This window comes from Mustela nivalis (assembly GCF_964662115.1).
Source record: "Mustela nivalis genome assembly, chromosome: 16".
NCBI classification, from domain to species: Eukaryota; Metazoa; Chordata; class Mammalia; order Carnivora; family Mustelidae; genus Mustela; species Mustela nivalis.
This window is the reverse complement of record NC_139035.1, coordinates 57424905-57442762: the sequence shown is the minus strand read 5'-3', so window position 1 is coordinate 57442762 and position 17858 is coordinate 57424905. Positions and strand designations below refer to the sequence as shown.

General features: G+C 37.4%; 1 protein-coding gene across 2 annotated transcripts in view; it reads left to right on the top strand.

Moving 5' to 3' along the window:
* Positions 1 to 17858, top strand: part of EPRS1 (glutamyl-prolyl-tRNA synthetase 1) — a 65871-nt gene that overhangs the window by 8671 nt on the left and 39342 nt on the right. The window contains exons 5-13 of one of the 2 annotated variants that reach the window (XM_082703014.1): positions 887 to 1026; positions 2394 to 2488; positions 6471 to 6597; positions 7293 to 7485; positions 8930 to 9101; positions 11059 to 11292; positions 12517 to 12601; positions 13013 to 13072; positions 13369 to 13389. In XM_082703014.1, the coding sequence (XP_082559140.1) occupies positions 887 to 1026; positions 2394 to 2488; positions 6471 to 6597; positions 7293 to 7485; positions 8930 to 9101; positions 11059 to 11292; positions 12517 to 12601; positions 13013 to 13072; positions 13369 to 13389 (1127 nt within the window). The remainder of the gene's footprint in view (positions 1 to 886; positions 1027 to 2393; positions 2489 to 6470; positions 6598 to 7292; positions 7486 to 8929; positions 9102 to 11058; positions 11293 to 12516; positions 12602 to 13012; positions 13073 to 13368; positions 13390 to 17858) is intronic. The other variant, XM_082703015.1, reaches the window with a different exon arrangement.

Below are 17858 nucleotides of genomic sequence, written 5' to 3'. Positions count from 1 at the left end.
ATAATAATAACCAACATAAAATGAAGGCCTTTTCTAATTAGATGTTTTCATGTATAGTTTTGACATTTTCATCTTTTTCGATTTTTGACTTAATACTCATGGAAGGAAGATACTATCTTGAGGATGTAGCTTTGTGATATTACAGAATTAAATTTTCCTTCACTGCCTACGTTTGATACTACATTTGAAGAAATGAGCTACTTCTTGATCTTAGTTTCCTATTTTGTTTTCTAGTTGATCTACTTAAAGCATTTCCTTAATTATGAAATAAGACATTGGCCTTATAATGGGGGTGGTGTCAAGGGCAGGATTTAGTGATTAGGATTTGCACTTCAGTGAGTTGAACTGCAAAAATATTTTTAACTTCCGTGAATTCTGTAAAGTGTATTAAAACATTAGAAAACGTTACAATGCATACCTAGATGTAAATTTTTCATTATAGAAGCACATTTTTTTTTTTTTTTTAAAGTAGGCTTCACGCCCAACATGGGGCATGAACTCAAGACCCTGGGATTAAGAGTTACAGGCTCTATGACCTGAGCCAGCCAGGGACACCTCTAAAAGCACAACTTTAAGCTATCTCATTTACTTAAATTAACCACAACTAGAACTTTGCTTTTAAAGTTGTGGATTTATCGAATGGTTTTAAAATAATTTTTGCTAGGGGCACTTGGGTGGCTCAGTCAGTTAAGCGGTTGCCTTCAGCTCAGGTCATGATCCTGGGGTCGTGGGATTGAGCCCCGTGTAAGGCTCCCTACTCAGCAGGTAGCCTGCTTCTCCCTCTGCCTGCTGCTCCCCCTGCTTCTGCTCTCTTTCCTCCCCTTCCCTCTCCCTCTCTGTGAAATAAATAAATAAAATGTTAAAAAAAAATTATTTTTGCTAATAGGCAGTGCTGCATGGCAGGAACAGTTGAAACAGAACAAAGCTCCAGTGCACTTAAAACGCTGGTTTGGCTTTCTCGAAGCCCAGCAGGCCTTCCAGTCTGTAGGTACCAAGTGGAATGTTTCAGCGACCAAAGCTAAAGCGGTAAGCATTTTTTAATGCTGATACCTTAGTATCAGTACTAAATTAGTACCTCAGCATTCAGATCTATGGTCTCTGTTTGAGACCGTAGATCTGAAAAGAAAATTATTCTTACTTGGAGTTTTTCTTTTCATATGTGAAAAAGGATCTTCTTGGAAAAATCTGCTGAGTCTGTTAAGTGTGTTCTTGCCTTTAACTGTTTAACTCCATGAAGCCTTCATTACATGTCTAAAATCTTATGATCGTGCAGTGTATGATGTCTCTTAGGAAATCCAAAGTCCACGTAATTAAAATCTCATTCTTTACGGCTATATGAGTTTTCCTTCCTCCCGCCTCCCCTGTTTGCTCATTTTTGACCGTTGAGTCGTGGGCTTCTGCGGAGCCTTTTTGTTGGTCCTCTAAGAGGATGTGATGCCGAGTCCAGTAGGAAAGATTCTCTTCCCCAGGCAGAGCCTCTCTACTTCGATCTGTTTCACACATTAGGCATGTGTAGTAAAGTCTCAACTTAAAGGTTTTCCACTGCAGTAAAATTAGAAAACTACTGCCTGCTTGAGTTAAGACACAACAGTCTGCTCAGTGGTTTTGGCTAAAAATCGTCACTCGTCCTTCACCATTTTTTCCATGAAATCAGTTACTAAGTTCTGTTCTTCTCCTATTTGTTGATATGTTTTCTGTCTCCACTATTACTCAGTTTTATTGGAGCTTCATTACCTCTTGGTTGATTTAATACCATAATCTCACCCAAGGTCTCTGTCTTTTATACTTTAGTCTCCGCATTGTCCATGGTATCATTTTAGAAAATACAAATAAATGGTCCTGTTACTCCTGGGATTTCCTTGTTGCCTAAAACCGAAAAGCACGTGTATGAGGAGCTTCACATTCTGGACCTCATCAACAGTTTCACCTTCCCTGTCACCCGTCCCATGTGCATATTTTACCTTTTCGTGGATGGTGCCCTGTCTTTGTGTCTTACATGTGCTGTTGTTCCTTTTCTTAGAATGAAGGCACTTACACATTCTACATCTAATGTATTTCTACTTATTTTTTTAAGGTCCAGCTTTGGTTTTTATCTCCTTTTAAGCTTTTCCTGATGACCCTAGAAGCTGTTGGTTAATGTCCGCTGACTGCTCTGGCAGCACTCTGTGAATACATGTGTATATCTCTGTTCCCATCCTTCATAAGATTTTGGGTGTATTTACATCCTTCATAAGATTTTGGGTGCTCAAGTGCAAGGACAGCGTTCTGGTCCTCATATGTCTTGTAATCATGCCTCGTCCATAGTGGGCACTGAGTTAAGTATTTGTTGAATGAATGTGTTCTTTAACATTTAATGATGTAACTGTATTTGTTGTTTTTGTTCTGCTTTTCAGATACCTGAGAAAAAACAAGATGTTGGGAAATTTGTTGAGCTTCCAGGTGCTGAGATGGGAAAAGTTACCGTCAGATTTCCTCCAGAGGCTAGTGGGTAAGGAAATGTAACTTGTAATTACAGTGGAATATATTTAGTGGAAAAGCTTTAGGATAGTTGAGTACTTATGATACTACTAGATTACTAATATAGAAGAAAATAAGTAAGATTTTAATTGTGGGAATCAAAATTCTAAACGTTTTCATAGTCTATTTATTATTGACAAGTAATGTTAATGTATCAAATTTATAGTTTTAGCTTACTAATCAGACAGTATTGTTATTTTGCCCCACACAGAATTTTAATACAAAAATATCCATAAATAGAAAGCCTTAAGTCTTATTTACATTTTGAGAATCTTCCGCTCCCATTTAACAAGGATTTGTAGTTGTACCCGGCGCGGTCCTTTCGGTTAGCAGTAAAAGTTATGGTAGAATTATTTTTAGGTTCCTTTTTTTCTGAAATAAAGAGGCATCCTGAAAAAAGCCTATTCCTTTTCAGTTCTTTCTATTGTCAGCAGACTTCCCAGCCCCTTTCGTTTGTGGTAGCAAAAGAAAATAACATTTGAATAGCTCTTTGGAGGAAAAGACTTGTTTTGGCTGGCGGCCACCAGCCTGCGGCCTTCCCAGGCCTTGCCCAGCATTGTCCAGGGCTGTGGGGAGTCCACCTTTGCGCATGCGTTGGCCTCTTTGCGCTGGACAAGCTTTGTAATAGCGCCCCTCCAGTGATGATAATGTAAAGTGTGTCTTATTAAAACCATTAGTCTCAGGAACTTAGCCATTAGGAAAGAATTGTGCCACATTTGATAAATGAGATGATTTTTTCCCCCCAAATTTGTTTAATTTCAGATTGTGTATTCTGTAGCTAAATTCTTACCCATTTGTGGTAAGTGGAATGTGTAGACAGTAGAAAGTAGCAGAGTAAGCAAAAAACTGTTTTATTTTAGCTGTTCTTAATAGTTCTCCACAGACTTCTCATAAGCACCACTGACAGGAAAATTTGTTGTAGAATTCCACATTTTCTCTCTGCTTTTCTAAGTTTGCTGATGAAGGTGGTAAAATAAAGGATAGATAGAAGGAGATGAAAGAGAAATAATGAATTCGGAAAATTCATAGACTAATTAAATGGTCGCTTGGTAGTTGATGGGGGGAATCGCATAAATCAGACTTAGCATATGTGCCTTAATTCCCACAGACCTCTCGGGTCCTTTGTGGTCCCCGTGTTCTGCTCCTGTGTGCTTCATCACAGCTGGTTTCCCATGGGCAGTGACTTCAGGGGTTTCCTATAGCCGCTTTCTGAGCAGTGGCTGTTTATAGCTCTGGCATTTGGACATTAGTTCTTTGACAATCTTTTTATATTTTCTGTCACTGTCATTTCTTAGAATAATGAGTACCTCATGTTTTTAATATATGAAGTACATTTGTCTGCCATAAATTATATCAATTTCAGAGACATGCTCTTTGCCAAATACAGCTTGAGGATTTGAAATATAAATCAGTATTCAGGTGTTTTTTTCGTCTTTTTTGTTTTTTGTTTTACTAGTCATAATTTTATCATACCCCTTTATACTGCTAAAGAATTCTTAATTTTTCTTTTTCTTTTCTTTTTTTTTTTTTTTAAGATTTTATTTTTAAGTAATCTCTATACCCAGCATGGGGCCTTAAATTACAACCTTGAGATCAAGAGTTGCATGTCTACCAACTGAGCCAGCCAGCTAGGATCCCCCTGTAATTTTTCTTATTAGTCATTTTATTTTTCTGTGTCTTTCATGAAATGCCAGAAGGCATGACTTTTTTGTTTGTGTAAGATTTTATTAATTTATTTGACAGAGAGAGCACAAAAGCAGGGTGAGTGGCAGGCAGAGGAAGTAGCAGAAGCAGACTTCCCACTGAGCTGGGAGCCCTCACGTGTCGGGGCTTGATCCCAGGACTTTGGGATCGTGACCTGAGATGAAGGCAGATGCTTAACCAACTGAGCTACCCACATGCCCCGAAGGCTTGACTTTTGCCCTTTTTCTTATTCTTAGCTAACATATATAGAACCTGTTATATGCAGGTACTACCAAGCATTGTACATTTAGTGTTTTAATCCTAATAGCCCTGTGAGGAAAGCACTTTTAATAGCTGCATTTTACAAATGGTTTCAGAAACTGATTCCTACAACATTTTCGGTAGTTTGCCAAGCTTGTGCTATCTGGCTCTAGAGTCCATTTGACTTAAAATTCTGCAGCCTATGCTGTTACATGTGGCAGAAGCCCAACTCGGTATTAGTACTAACTGAAAAGCGTGAATCTTACTTTCTTTATCTAGCTAGATGTCTCTTGAGCTGGTTATTTTAGTTATCTTGTGAATATTTTATAGTCCTTTTAAGTTTCTTGACATTTAGAATTGTTAGAACCATACACATTATTTCAGATTCAGAAACATCATCTGTAAGATAATGGTTTGATTTCCTCACCTCTCTTAAATTAATTCCTTTATGTAAAGCCTAACACATTAACTAGCATATAGTGTGGATAGTTAGTGATTATTAGTTTTTTGTTGTTGTTTTTTCGTTCCTAATGATGGGTATAGGATGATATAGGTATAACACTTTCAACAAAGACTACAGACAGTGTTTCTGTTTCTTTCTTGGAACTCACTGTCCTTTGTTTTATTTTATTTTTGGTTAACCTTTTGTTTTAAAGTAGTTGTAATTTTCAGAAGCATAGCAAAGATAGTACAAAATGTTCCCACATACACTGCCCCCAGTTATCTGTAATGTTTACCATCTTAACATTACTCTTGTACCTTTATCACACCTGGTGAACCAATATCAATATTATTATCATCACCTAAACTCCATACCTTTTTTGGATTTCATTAATTTTTTCCTAATGTCCTTTCTCAAACTGTTTTAGAATCTCATCTGGGATACCAGTGATGGCCTTTTATGTTATGCAGAACGTTTTGAATAACTCTAAATGCATTGCTTTGTATTTGTCTACATTAACCTAAATTATTCTTAACACTTAATCATTGATCTAGAATGCTGCCTGAATTTCTAAAACAGGGATTGATTTAAAAACTGATGTGAAGACTTGCAAGGAGTTGTATTTTCCCCTTCCCTCTTGACACCAGCTGAGATCGTGTTGGCATGAAACCAGGAAACTAACGCAGTTGGGACCATGGCTACCATTAGTGGAAACTAGTAGAAATGATCAAATGTCCTTGCTTCATGCCATGCTTGCTGCCTGGGAAAGAGTATTTTCAACAGTAGTGGTATTGGATACTGCTTTTTACCCACATTGCTGATAGAAGAGAACATTGATATAGAATATTATCGACAGTGCCTGTGACATACTTTATTCCTTGTAATTGCCAGTTGCCTGTAGAACAGAATAGTGTTTTCCTAGATTGTGATTCACAGAGCATTGTTCCTGGAAGGTCCTTTAATTCAGATCCCCTTGTTTTGGCTTCTGAGAAAACTGACACCTTGAGAAGTGGCTCTCCTGCAGCCTCCTGATCCCCATGTGCCCTTTCATGGGATCTTCCTGTGGCAGTGGTGATCTCAGAGGTGCCTCTTGCTGGCCTGCATGAGGTGGGCACTCGGTTCTCAGTAGCGTCAAGTCTTAGTGAAGAAGATCCACTGCCACGTAGCACTGAAAGCTGTTTTGGAAGCAGTTTTCCTCTAACTAAATGACCACTTGTTTCCTCTGTAAGGAAAAAAAAAAGATTTTTCTTGAGGTTGGTTTTTTGTTTATTTTGTTCTTTATTTTGTTTTTTTCTTTTGAAGGTTGTAATGTTAACAAATAACTTATCCCTTTGTGAGATTTTACATACGAAATTGTTTCTTGTGATTATTTTATAAATGTTATAGCCTTTTTCTTCCTGTGAGGGTCAGATTTTCTATCACAGTACTTTTTTATTAGAAAATAAAATATGACTGGAGTACCAACTAGAAGGATTTTTGTTTAGTTCTCATCTCCTCAAAAAGGTTAAGTTTAAGTATTTAGTTAAAACATGTTAATGAGTTTCTTTGTGAAATGTTTTTGTTTTAGTTACTTACACATTGGGCATGCAAAAGCTGCTCTTCTGAACCAGCACTACCAGGTTAACTTTAAAGGGAAACTGATCATGAGATTTGATGACACAAATCCTGAAAAAGAAAAGGAAGATTTTGAGAAGGTAATTAAAGGTGTAGTGATGACCCTTTGTCAGAAAAGTTCATGAAAATTAGAGGGTGACCTGATACCTTCATGGTATGAAAATAAGTTTGTTCTCATAGCTGCTTTTATCCCTCACCTGTATATTCTGTGTCTGAGACCTAAGCAATTTTGAGCTCCCGTACGAAAAAACTTCAATTTATTTTTTTCTTCCACAATTGTACAGTTTACCAAAGTGTGCTGTATTTTCCTTTAAGTACTAATTTCTTAAATGAATTGGTCACTAGAGGCAGGTTTCCTTTTTGTCATATAATTTTAAGTGTATGAATGAAACAGACACTTAAGTAGGTATTGGAAAATTGGGAAGGTTTCCTAGCCTCTTTTATCCTCTTTATTCAGAAGCATTTCAATTTATTCAAAGAGAGGGCAAATGATTGTCAGTATATGACCAATAATAACCAGTTTTCCAGAGTAAATGGAAAGCTCTTTCATGAGATCAGCTTTCTCAGCTGAAAATTTGGAGTCTAATATAATGAATATCTTTTTTTCTTTTCTTACCTAATATACAACTTGCACAGACATTTTCAGGTTTGTTTTTTTTTTTTTTTTTTGACTGATGGTGTATAATTACATTTGCCCAAATGCAGTATCAAGGATTGAAAATACACAAGAAAATGCAAAAGATAAAGTGATGGTTATTTTGGATTCTTTTTGTAGGTTATCTTGGAAGATGTTGCAATGTTGCATATCAAACCAGATCAATTTACTTATACCTCGGATCATTTTGAGACTATAATGAAATATGCAGAGAAGCTAATTCAGGAAGGGAAGGCGTATGTAGATGATACTCCTGCAGAGCAGATGAAAGCAGAACGTGAACAGAGGATCGAATCCAAGCACAGAAAAAACTGTGAGGCACATTTAGTGTATTGTATTTTAATTGATGGGCTTCTGTTCTATTTCTCTAGTAGAATAAGATTTCTGTGAAAGATGCTCGTTTGAGACACATTTGGGAATATGATTCACGCGTTAATTCATCATAATTCTTTTTCTTTCTTTATCATCTTTAACTGTTTTCACTTGTTGCCATCACAACTGCATGTCACGTGTGCCTGCCCTTTGTGTCTCGCTTACTAAGTGCCGCCTTTGGTATTATATTCATTCCGTTTGAATGGTTATTTCTGCAAGTTTTTGTAGTTCTCCCAGTTTAAATACTGAGTCTTTCTGTAAAATGATCATGTTATTAGTACCCAAATCATCTTAGCATGTGGGTAAATGTGAATGTAATACTGAATATAATATTGAAGCTCGGTGTACTCCTCTGTACCTCAGAAATACCACTTGACGCAATAACCTTTCTTACTCATTACTTGTCCCCTGAGTTACTGAATAGGGCTATTTTCACTCTGTAATTATGTTGCCGTAATTTCCACAGTATACTGTATTTAAATCTTGGGAAGTGTCTAGTGGATTTAGATTGTTACGGAAGTCTTTCTTTTTTTCTCTCACTTTTTTAAGTTTCCCTACATTTCCAGAGATTGTTAACAACTTTACTTGTAGACCTCACTTGATTTTTTTGAGGGCAGGTAAGATGTGTGCGTTTCCTTCAGGAGCTTCCGCAGACAATCACTGTGTCATAGTTCTTTCCTACCTACATGGGACAGGTTTTCAGTGTTCTCACATAAATAGAACCATAGCCACTTAGGACATAGAATTCTTTTATCTGGGATTAAACTTGTGTCATTGTTTTCCGTGCGCTCTCATGTTTTTCAGTGTAAGAGTCTCCTGCTTTCCACTGGAATGACTGACAGGGCTTTCAGGGAGCCCACAGGCTCAGGCTCACAGCCCGAGCTGTGTTCTTTTCCTGGGCCCGGGCAGTAGCACTGATCCCTGTGGGCCCCGTGGATCAGGCCAATCTGGTCTGTCCCCTGGGCGTGAGGTGGTAAAGGGACAGAATGCTTCTGCTTCAAAGGCAGTGTTAAATTTGAGGGGGTCAGGCTGACCGGTTGTGCTCTGATGGGAAAAGAGGAAATGCAAGATGAGAAAAACCTTCTGGCCTCTTTCTTTCATACTCTTAGATCAGTATTACATCAGTGGAATGTATTGATTTGACTGCCTTTAAAAATATATTTATAGAGTGTATTTTTTTAAGCATTTTGTGAGACTTCATAAAAAAATGATGCATTTACTCTTAATACCAAATATTAGAACTTATATTTTAAACTAGTGGAGTGTGCTTTTATTATATAAGTAGAATGTGGAAATTTGTATCAAATTATGGGACTATTAAAATAATTTGAATTCAACTATATTAGTAATATATGAGATAAACTAATACAGTTATCATCTTATAGCTGTTGAGAAGAATCTGCAAATGTGGGAAGAAATGAAAAAAGGGAGCCAGTTTGGCCAGTCCTGTTGTCTGAGAGCAAAAATTGACATGAGTAGTAACAATGGATGTATGAGAGACCCGACGCTTTATCGCTGTAAAATTCAGCCACATCCAAGAACTGGAAATAAATACAAGTGAGTGTATCTCTTTCATTGTGCTCGGTAGCCTAGTATGATTTTTGTTGATCTCTGTAAATGTGGAGTACATTCAGAATAGTCAAGAGACTTGGATCTTTGTTCATCCACAGGTTAGTAACTGCTATTGGTAAGAATGTGTAACCTAATCTCTTGGGGGTTTACTCACCTATTGATTAAGGTTATGTTAGGTTATTTCTAAGATAATTTCCATCTATAAAAGTCCTATACTCTCCCAAAAATTGCTTTTTGTATTGACTAGGTTTACTGTGGTGTGTATCTTTATTTTTTATTTAGTTTTTAAAGATTTTATTCATTTATTTGAGAGAGAGAGAGATCACAGGTAGGCAGAGAGGCAGGCAGAGAGAGAAGCAGGCTCCCCACTGAGTAGAGAGTCTGATTGGGGCTCGATCCCAGGACCCTGGGATCATGACTTGAGTCGAAGGCAGAGGCTTAACCCACTGAGCCACCCAGGTGCCCTGGTGTGTATCTTTAGATGAAGATAGTTTTCTTTCTCTAATAAACTTGGATTCTGCTGGGCATAAATTGATTCACAAAAATGATGGAATTGAAAATTTATAGAAATAGGAACAATATAAGAAAGTATCATGCGTCTTTTTTCTAGTTTTGATTAGCTTTCTGTGTGGGTTTTCAGTTAATGATTTTTTTCTTCAAATGGGTTCCCCTCCCCTATTTATTTACTTTTATAAAGTAACTATAGAATTTTTTTTTAATAATTTGAAGAAACCTACTACATATAATTGCTGAATCTGCACGTCTGAGATTAGTGAATGTAAATGCTAATAACTTCTTTAGCTAATGTAACTTTCTTTAAATGTGTGGGTGTAGATATGGTGTCCATATGTAGACAAAACCTTACACATGTGGTTACAGGTATCTACATAAGTCATTTTTAACAGGGTGCTTTCTCCTTATTTTATTAAGCAAATACTTCGACTACCTTTGGAAAAGTGAATTTGGATACACATTTTCAGTATCAAATAATTGCCAAGTATGATGCAGTAGCATTTTAATAAAGTCGTAGCCAAAAAATTAGAAGGCATAATACGATAATACATTCCTTAAAACTCAGAGTGCTTTCACATTGTGTACATTATTTTAATCAGGAATTGTTTTTAAGGCCATTTCATCTTAAATGGAATTTTAATTAACCTACTTTTCTTCTCTTTTACTTGTCAGAAGGAAATGCTGTATTCTTAAATTCATTTAATTACAGGAGATTAAGCTTAGGTATTTATTCAAGTGTGGGATTTATTAAGATACTGAAAAGCTAAAAATTCCTTTGAATTATTATGTACAGTTGACTCTTGAGCAGTGTAGGGAGTTAAGATGCCGACCCCCTGTGCAGTGAAAAAATCTATGTATGACTTCTGATTCCCCAAGAACTTAGCTACCAGTAGTCTCCTATTGACAGAAGCCTTACTGATAACATAGTCAATTAACATATTTTTATGTTATATTTATTATATACTGTATTCATAAAATAAACCAGAGAAAATAAAATATTAGAAAAATCATAAGAATACATTTGCAGTACTGTACTGTGTTTATAAAAATCCATGAATAAGTGGACACATGTAGTTCTAATTTGTGGTGTTCAAGGGTCAGCAGTATTTTGCTTTTTACTTTCTCCTATGCTATACATGAAGTGTGGATTGTAGAATTTGCTGTGCCAATACCCAGTTGTCTGTTAAGTTTCAAATTTGCTTTTTTGTTTGAACATTGAGTGGGTTAACTGATGTGTTGGTCTCAAAGACTGATAATATTTTGATATACTTTGAATATTATGGGTCATAAAAACTGTTGATTTTTAAGAAATTCCTAATTTGTAAGGAATTCTGTTTCAAATTACTCTTGCTTCTTACAATGCAATAGTCTAAGATGGAAAGGGTAACATGCTTTAGTTTACTTTTCAATGTCTTCCCTTTTTTTCCAGTGTTTATCCAACATACGATTTTGCCTGTCCCATAGTTGACAGTATTGAAGGCGTTACACACGCCCTGAGAACAACAGAATACCACGACAGAGATGAACAGTTTTATTGGATTATTGAAGCCTTAGGCATAAGAAAGCCATATATTTGGGAATATAGTCGACTGAATCTCAACAACACCGTGCTCTCGAAAAGAAAACTCACGTGGTTTGTCAACGAAGGACTGGTGGACGGATGGTACGTTCACTGTGACCTAGAATTTAGGGGAAGGAGTGAGAACACGGTCTGTCAGTGATTTTAAAACTGTTTTGAGGGGCGGGTGGGAGGGTGAATGGGAAGAGGTAGAGTGAGTGGGCCTCTAGGGTTTCTGGTCCTTATCTTTATTTCATTCAGTGCATCAAGTCCCTCTACCACTCCCCTTTATTTTAATGCTACAAATGCGGAGTGCCCATTTGGACCCTGGTGCATGGAAATGCAACACAATCTGTTGATCTTAGCATTTTGTAGAAAAGTAGTTGTGACTCTTTTCCTTTGTATATCTGGTTACCATTTTCCACACTGTGCTGAGGCTCTGAGGCTTTTCAGCTAGGTCCCAGGAAGGCCAAAAATACTGAGTTGAGGCGAAGACATAAACGGTTTCTGCCTTGGTTGTGAAGACCCACCTTGTGGAGCCATTGGTGGCCCAGAGTACTCAGCTCCTAGGACAAGTTAACAAATCTCTGTAGCATGTTAACCTATATAGGATTTCTGCGAGAAAGAGGAATATAAAAATTCAAGTCGTCTTGTAGCCTTAGATCTGTGTAAAGGAAACTTGTTCAAATGAGTTACCATGCTGATGAGTCTGTTCTTTATGTGAATTAACGGGAATGTATGTATTAGTTTCTGTTAGCATCGCATAATAGTTAATATGTATTTTATACTGGTTTTAGAGCTGAATTTGATAAAGGGCAAGTTTATCTTGGACTCCAGGCAAAAGTTTTTATTGGAAATAAAATAAAATTTCTGCAGAATGTTAATAACCAGTGTATATATTTTTTATAACCCAAGGGACTTTGTAAAGTATGTTCGTACATGGGTGACATGATACCATTTCTTACCTGATTCTCACAGTTGTATGTAGAATAGGGAGCTTGAATATTTGTTAAATAAAAAGCACATAAGAATGTTTTAATACATGGGTTTTCCCTATTTGAAGATGCAACTGTGTCTTTTTTGAAATGTGTTTTTACTATTCGTAGTAATGCATTTATTTTACTGAGCAGTATTTGACGAGTAAGCAGTTTTCCTCTTCCATGTCTGTGGGCTCATTGGTATTACGAGTTACTCAATTATTATTTAAACAACTCAGTCCAACTATTTCATAAGCTAACTGTAATTGTTACTCATTAAGGTATTTTGTGCTGCTTGTGTTTGTACATTAAAAAGATCTCCTTGGTACTTACAAATTTCCCTGTTTCCCAGGGATGACCCGAGGTTTCCTACGGTTCGTGGTGTGCTGAGAAGAGGGATGACTGTTGAAGGGCTGAAACAGTTCATTGCCGCTCAGGTGACCCACACACTTTGTTTTCCATCTTCTCTGTTTGAGTTTTCAAGTGTCTTATTAATATCCCTTTAGTCTCTATTAATTTCTGTTCATTTTGTTCCTTGTTCCTTATAATGCAAAGGCAGAATTTTTTTTTCAAAGTGTATGTTTATGATGGTGGAAAATTGAGAGCGTCCTACTCTAGTAAGCTGAAGTGGGACAGAGATGGCCTGTAGTATTTTCATATAGTGAAATATCCAGCTCTTGACTCTGGCTGTTCAGGGTAACCAAATAGTTTGTGCGTACTAGGTTTTATATTCCAATGGAAGTAAACTTGCAAGTATTTGGGGGGTTTATTTTTTTTCTAACATCTTAGCTTACGTACTCCAATGAATACTTTTTGCCTTTTAAGTCATTTTATTATTGCTTTTCTAGGGTTCTTCACGTTCAATTGTGAACATGGAATGGGACAAAATCTGGGCATTTAATAAAAAGGTACACATTTTGACTTTTGGTCCTCCTTTCTTGTGCCTAAGTCCTGAATAATATGATATGTGTAGAATTCATTAGTGTGTTCATCATAGAGAAAACTTTGTCAAGAATGTTACCATTTTGCAGACCTTCAGGAAAATGGAATGTTTTCCTTTCTTAAACCTATAAAGAGTATTAAGCCTATTTTCTATACCAAACAAGTCCCAGTGATTAAAACGAACTTGGAGTTAGTGGGGAGCGGTAACAGTTTTTTCCTTAAATATCTTATGAACACTGCATTTCATTTTTCTGCTTTCAAGCTGCGAGCTCTCTGTAAGAAGGTATCACTTAACGCTTTTATTTGCCTTACCTAGCACATAGCTTTTAGCGTATTACATGTTATAACCTGAGATGTTATACAGCTTTGAAGCACAATCACATTTATATAAAAGACTTGCTTATACAAATCCACTGAAAATGCATTATTCCTAGTTTTAAAAATCATGTCCTCTGGTTTTCTTAGTTGCAAAGGGAAGATCTGGCTAACTTGATTTCCACTGTTCCCTTGTGTGCTGAGAGGACGGAGTTTTTAAGTTGTATGTTTCGAGTTGTATTGAAGGTTCACTAATTGTAATTCCTGTGTCTTATTGAATCTAGTTTTTTTTTTTTTTAACTGTTCTTAAATGAAAGTCAAATAAGGAATACTGCATATTGACATTGTTAATTGCCAATTGGAAGCAGATGCTTAGACACTATAATAAGGCAAATCATCAAAATGCCATGTTTTAAACTATAGTTTCTGTGATTGTGTTCTGTACTTTTTTCTTACTGCTGCTTGATTGTGCTGATGCCTTGCTTCAAGAAAGACTTGCTTGTCTCGCATGTGTCTTGAACTTGTTTTATTTAGTGTCGTGTGTTTTTGATACATAAAGGAATTAATTGGCTCTTTCTGTTGCTGCAGTTACTAATAATAAATACAAGTAGAATTTACAGGCAAGGTTAATTTGGTGTACTTTTCATTAATAACCCAAATTTTAAAGGTTTTAAGTTTTAATAAAGTTATACATGTGCACTTAGTTCAAATACATGAATTCTATTTCACCACGGTCAGTTCTGTATGGTCTGTTAAGGTGAGGAGCACAGTTCCCTCTCTTCTTCCTTCACGCCCCCACCCCAGAGAAACACTTTCAGCTCTTTTAGATCAGTGTTTTGGTGTTTTTATTGCCTGTATCTCTAAATAATGTGTGTGTTGCTATTTCTTATTTTTTATTTACGTTTTAGGCATCCTCCTCTGACTCACACAATGAAAAGAGGGGACATGAGTCTCTTACTTTTTCTCAGACCCTCTTGGTTTTCTTGTAGTTAATTATTGTTTTCCCTCGTTTGTTTCATTTTCTATGTCTGTCCTCTTTGAATTGTCTGAGTTTCCTACCAAGGTGTTCTTGTGCCTCAGCGTTCTTTCAGTTCCGTCATGGAGACCGCTCTGCTAGAGGCTCAGCAGTCTTCCGTGCTCAGCCATCATTCTGGGGTTTCCTGTGCTTTTGTTCTGTGATGGATCGATCGCCTGGTTCTTGGAACTCTTGTATCTTTTTATGTTCCTCTTGCTTTGCTCTGCTCTGTCCTTTGGTAGCTCCCTGAGAAGGGGGCAAGGGATGAAGATTTTTGAGACCTTGTATATGACCTTTTTCATTCTGAAATTTCATGAGGAGGTATGGCGGGGCTCTGTTTTCATCTTTATCCGTCAGAAAAACAGGTGGCTTCCAGTCTGGAAACTCGTTCTGGGAAATTGTCTTGAATCCTTTATTTGTTCTCTGCCTTGTGTTCTCCCTGGAACTCGTGAGCAGATGTTGGGCCTCCTGGACTGGTCCTCCAGGTTTATCTTCTCTCTTTTTTTCTATCTCATCTTTTGGCTTTGCTTTGTGCTGGATTGACTCAGCTGTATCTTCCCGATCTCCTGTTGAGTTTTTCATTTATATATCATGTTTCCAAGGTTTTGTTTCTGTTCTCTGATTTAAAAAAAAGTTCTTGTTCTTGTTCCTGTTTCATGCTTCGAATACTGACATTAGTAGAAATTCTTCTTGTGATCTCGCTTTCCTGCGGATTATTTTGGCTTTCTGTTTCATATTAAAAGCATGTTAAAGACATCTCAGAGGTCTGGATAATCTTGAAGATCTGCTCATGTTTAACATGGAGGACTAAAGGAGCAGTTAGCAGGCCCAAAACAAAGAGTTGGACTTGTCAGCTGAGCCTCACTGTAGGATGACCTTGCTGAGTCAGTTAGTTGGAGCATCTCTGTGTTAGTAACTTTATCTCTTATCTCTTGGAATTGGCAGTTTTTCCAAGGAAGTTTCTTTTAATTACCTGCCTGCAGTGTGAAGGCTTAGCTGTCAGAGCTTTGGAGCTGAACGGAAGAGGACCGAGGGCCTTTCTGTGTAGTATCATGCATTCACTTAATTTTGTGCGGTACCCTCTCCTTCAACTCCTCCTGGTACTTGCCAGGATCTAGGCACCCTCCTCCTTGCAGAGTGACTTCCTTCTGTAGTGGGGGTGGGAAGTGGCAGTGCCTCATTTATGAACAGAGAGGGGATGTTTCTGTATGGTTTTCAGATCACAGAATTTTGTTGTTACCTCCTCTTTGATTACACTAGTTTTCGGGGTTTGTACTTTTCAACAGCAACACCAAAAAATCCTTTTCTTTAAATCTTTCCCCTTTTTTAAAGATTTCATTTATTTGAGAGAGAGAGAGAGAGAACGCGCGCGCGAGCACTGAGCGGGGAGGAGAGGGAGAAGCAGGTTCCCTTCAAGCAAGGAGCCCAATGCAGGGCTCGATCCCAGGAGCCCGGGATCATGATCTGAGCTGAAGGTGGATGCTTAACTGACTGAGCCACCCAGGTGCCCCAATCCTTTATGTTTTTTTAATGGGGATACAGGAGGGAATGAAAGTAGATGAGTATTCTTCAGGCTGCTTTGTTTATCCATACGTCTGTGGGACCTCTAATCAGTAAGCATCATGTTGAAAACAGCACAGTTAAAACTATTTTTTTTTTTAAAGATTTTATGTATTTATTTGACGAGAGAAATCACAAGTAGATGGAGAGGCACACAGACAGAGAGAGGCAGCGGCTTAACCCACTGAGCCACCCAGGCGCCCCCAGTTAACACATTTTGCTGGGTAGTAAAAATGATGTTATTCTGGTGACGGACCTTTGCGTTTCTGTTGCGGCTTTCCTCACCTCCTCCACTTCCTTCACTTTGCCACCCTTTCTGCCCCTTGAGGTGCAGATCTCATATTTCGGGTTCATGTACCATTCAGTCTGATTACTGCTTTGTTATTTTGTAGCTCACTCTTTCTTTCCAAGCTCTGTGAATAAAATGTAAGTGAGACATCACTGAACTAAATTTAACACCATGGCTCGGTGAGGCAAGTCATTAAGGACAGAGATAAAATGTTATTCTGTGGACACTCTCCCGTTCTTAGTAACTTAGCATTTTTGTTAAAGCATCTTCTGCTAAAGGACTAGAGGGGTAACTGGATTAGCTGGAACTCTTTAAGTACATGTTCCTTTGGAGAAAGAGCTTTATTTGCAGAGCATAGTGTATATGGCTGAGAAAAGAGGAGAAATGGATGAAGGGGACAGTGAGATGTGGGGTGAGTAATCATCTCAATATCCTCCTGAAAATTCTATAATCCATATTTTCTTAGCCTGGCTTTTCATATTGGTGAGAAATTAATACATAATTTTTCTGAATCATAATTAAATAAAAGTTACCTAGTTTATTACATATAATATACCGTAATACTGATAGGAGACATTTCACTAGCTTACTCTGTATTAACATAATTTTTTTTTGGTTGTATGTAAGTGTAAATATTAGGATCTGAACTCTTTAGCCAAGGCAGAAAAGTCATGGCTTTAAGGTGTTCATTTTACAGTAATACTTGCTTACATCAACCTTCTTTTATTGCTATAATTTTTAAAGCTATGTTAGTGTTTCAGTAGTATCTCATCCCAACTCCCTTGCCTCTGCCCCTACCTAGTAAATTTAAAGTAGGTAGAGACTTCTCTCTTTGATCCCCAAAAAGGAAAGTTTTCAAATGAAAAATTTTCAAGTAAACCCCAGTAAATAAAAGGGTAGCTTTTCTGGTGGAAGTGTGTTAAGGGTTCTGGATTCTTCTCCACAGTCCCAGGCCTGTCTTTCCCCCACTTGGTGGTGTCTGCCAGGGGAACTCCTGGGACACTTCAGAGTAATTTGACCCAGAAATTTTTAGAATTGTATAATTTAGAGCTGAACAACTTAAAATCTTTTAATCCAAGATTTCTTAGATTTCACTGTCCCTGACTATCCTATGGAATGCTTGTTAAAAATAGATTTCTTTAGCCTTTACTTCAGACTATCACATTCATTGTTCTGTATGGTTAAGTGGCCTGAGAATCTGAGCTAGCCACCCAGTAAGTGATGATTGTAAATAGTCAGGTGTGAGAAACCATCTTTTCTGGCTCTTGTCAGGTGAGGAGGCTGAGCTGCAGTGACCTGGAAGAGGTTTCCCAGGTCGGCTTGTCTAGTTGTAGCTTTCTTTAAAGAAACAATATCTTCCTGGCTTAAGTACTGAACCGAGGAATCGCAAATTAAGTCTTCAATCATTTTAGCCCAGTTGAAGCTAAAAGGAGGAATCTTTAACTAGTAAGGATGATCTTTAAGCTAACTCAAGGAAGGAAGGAATGGAATGATGATATAGAGAGAGGCTGGTCGTGATTTACTACCAACATGAAACAGAAGCCAGGAGGAGTAGCAGACAAGGGGTTAAAGA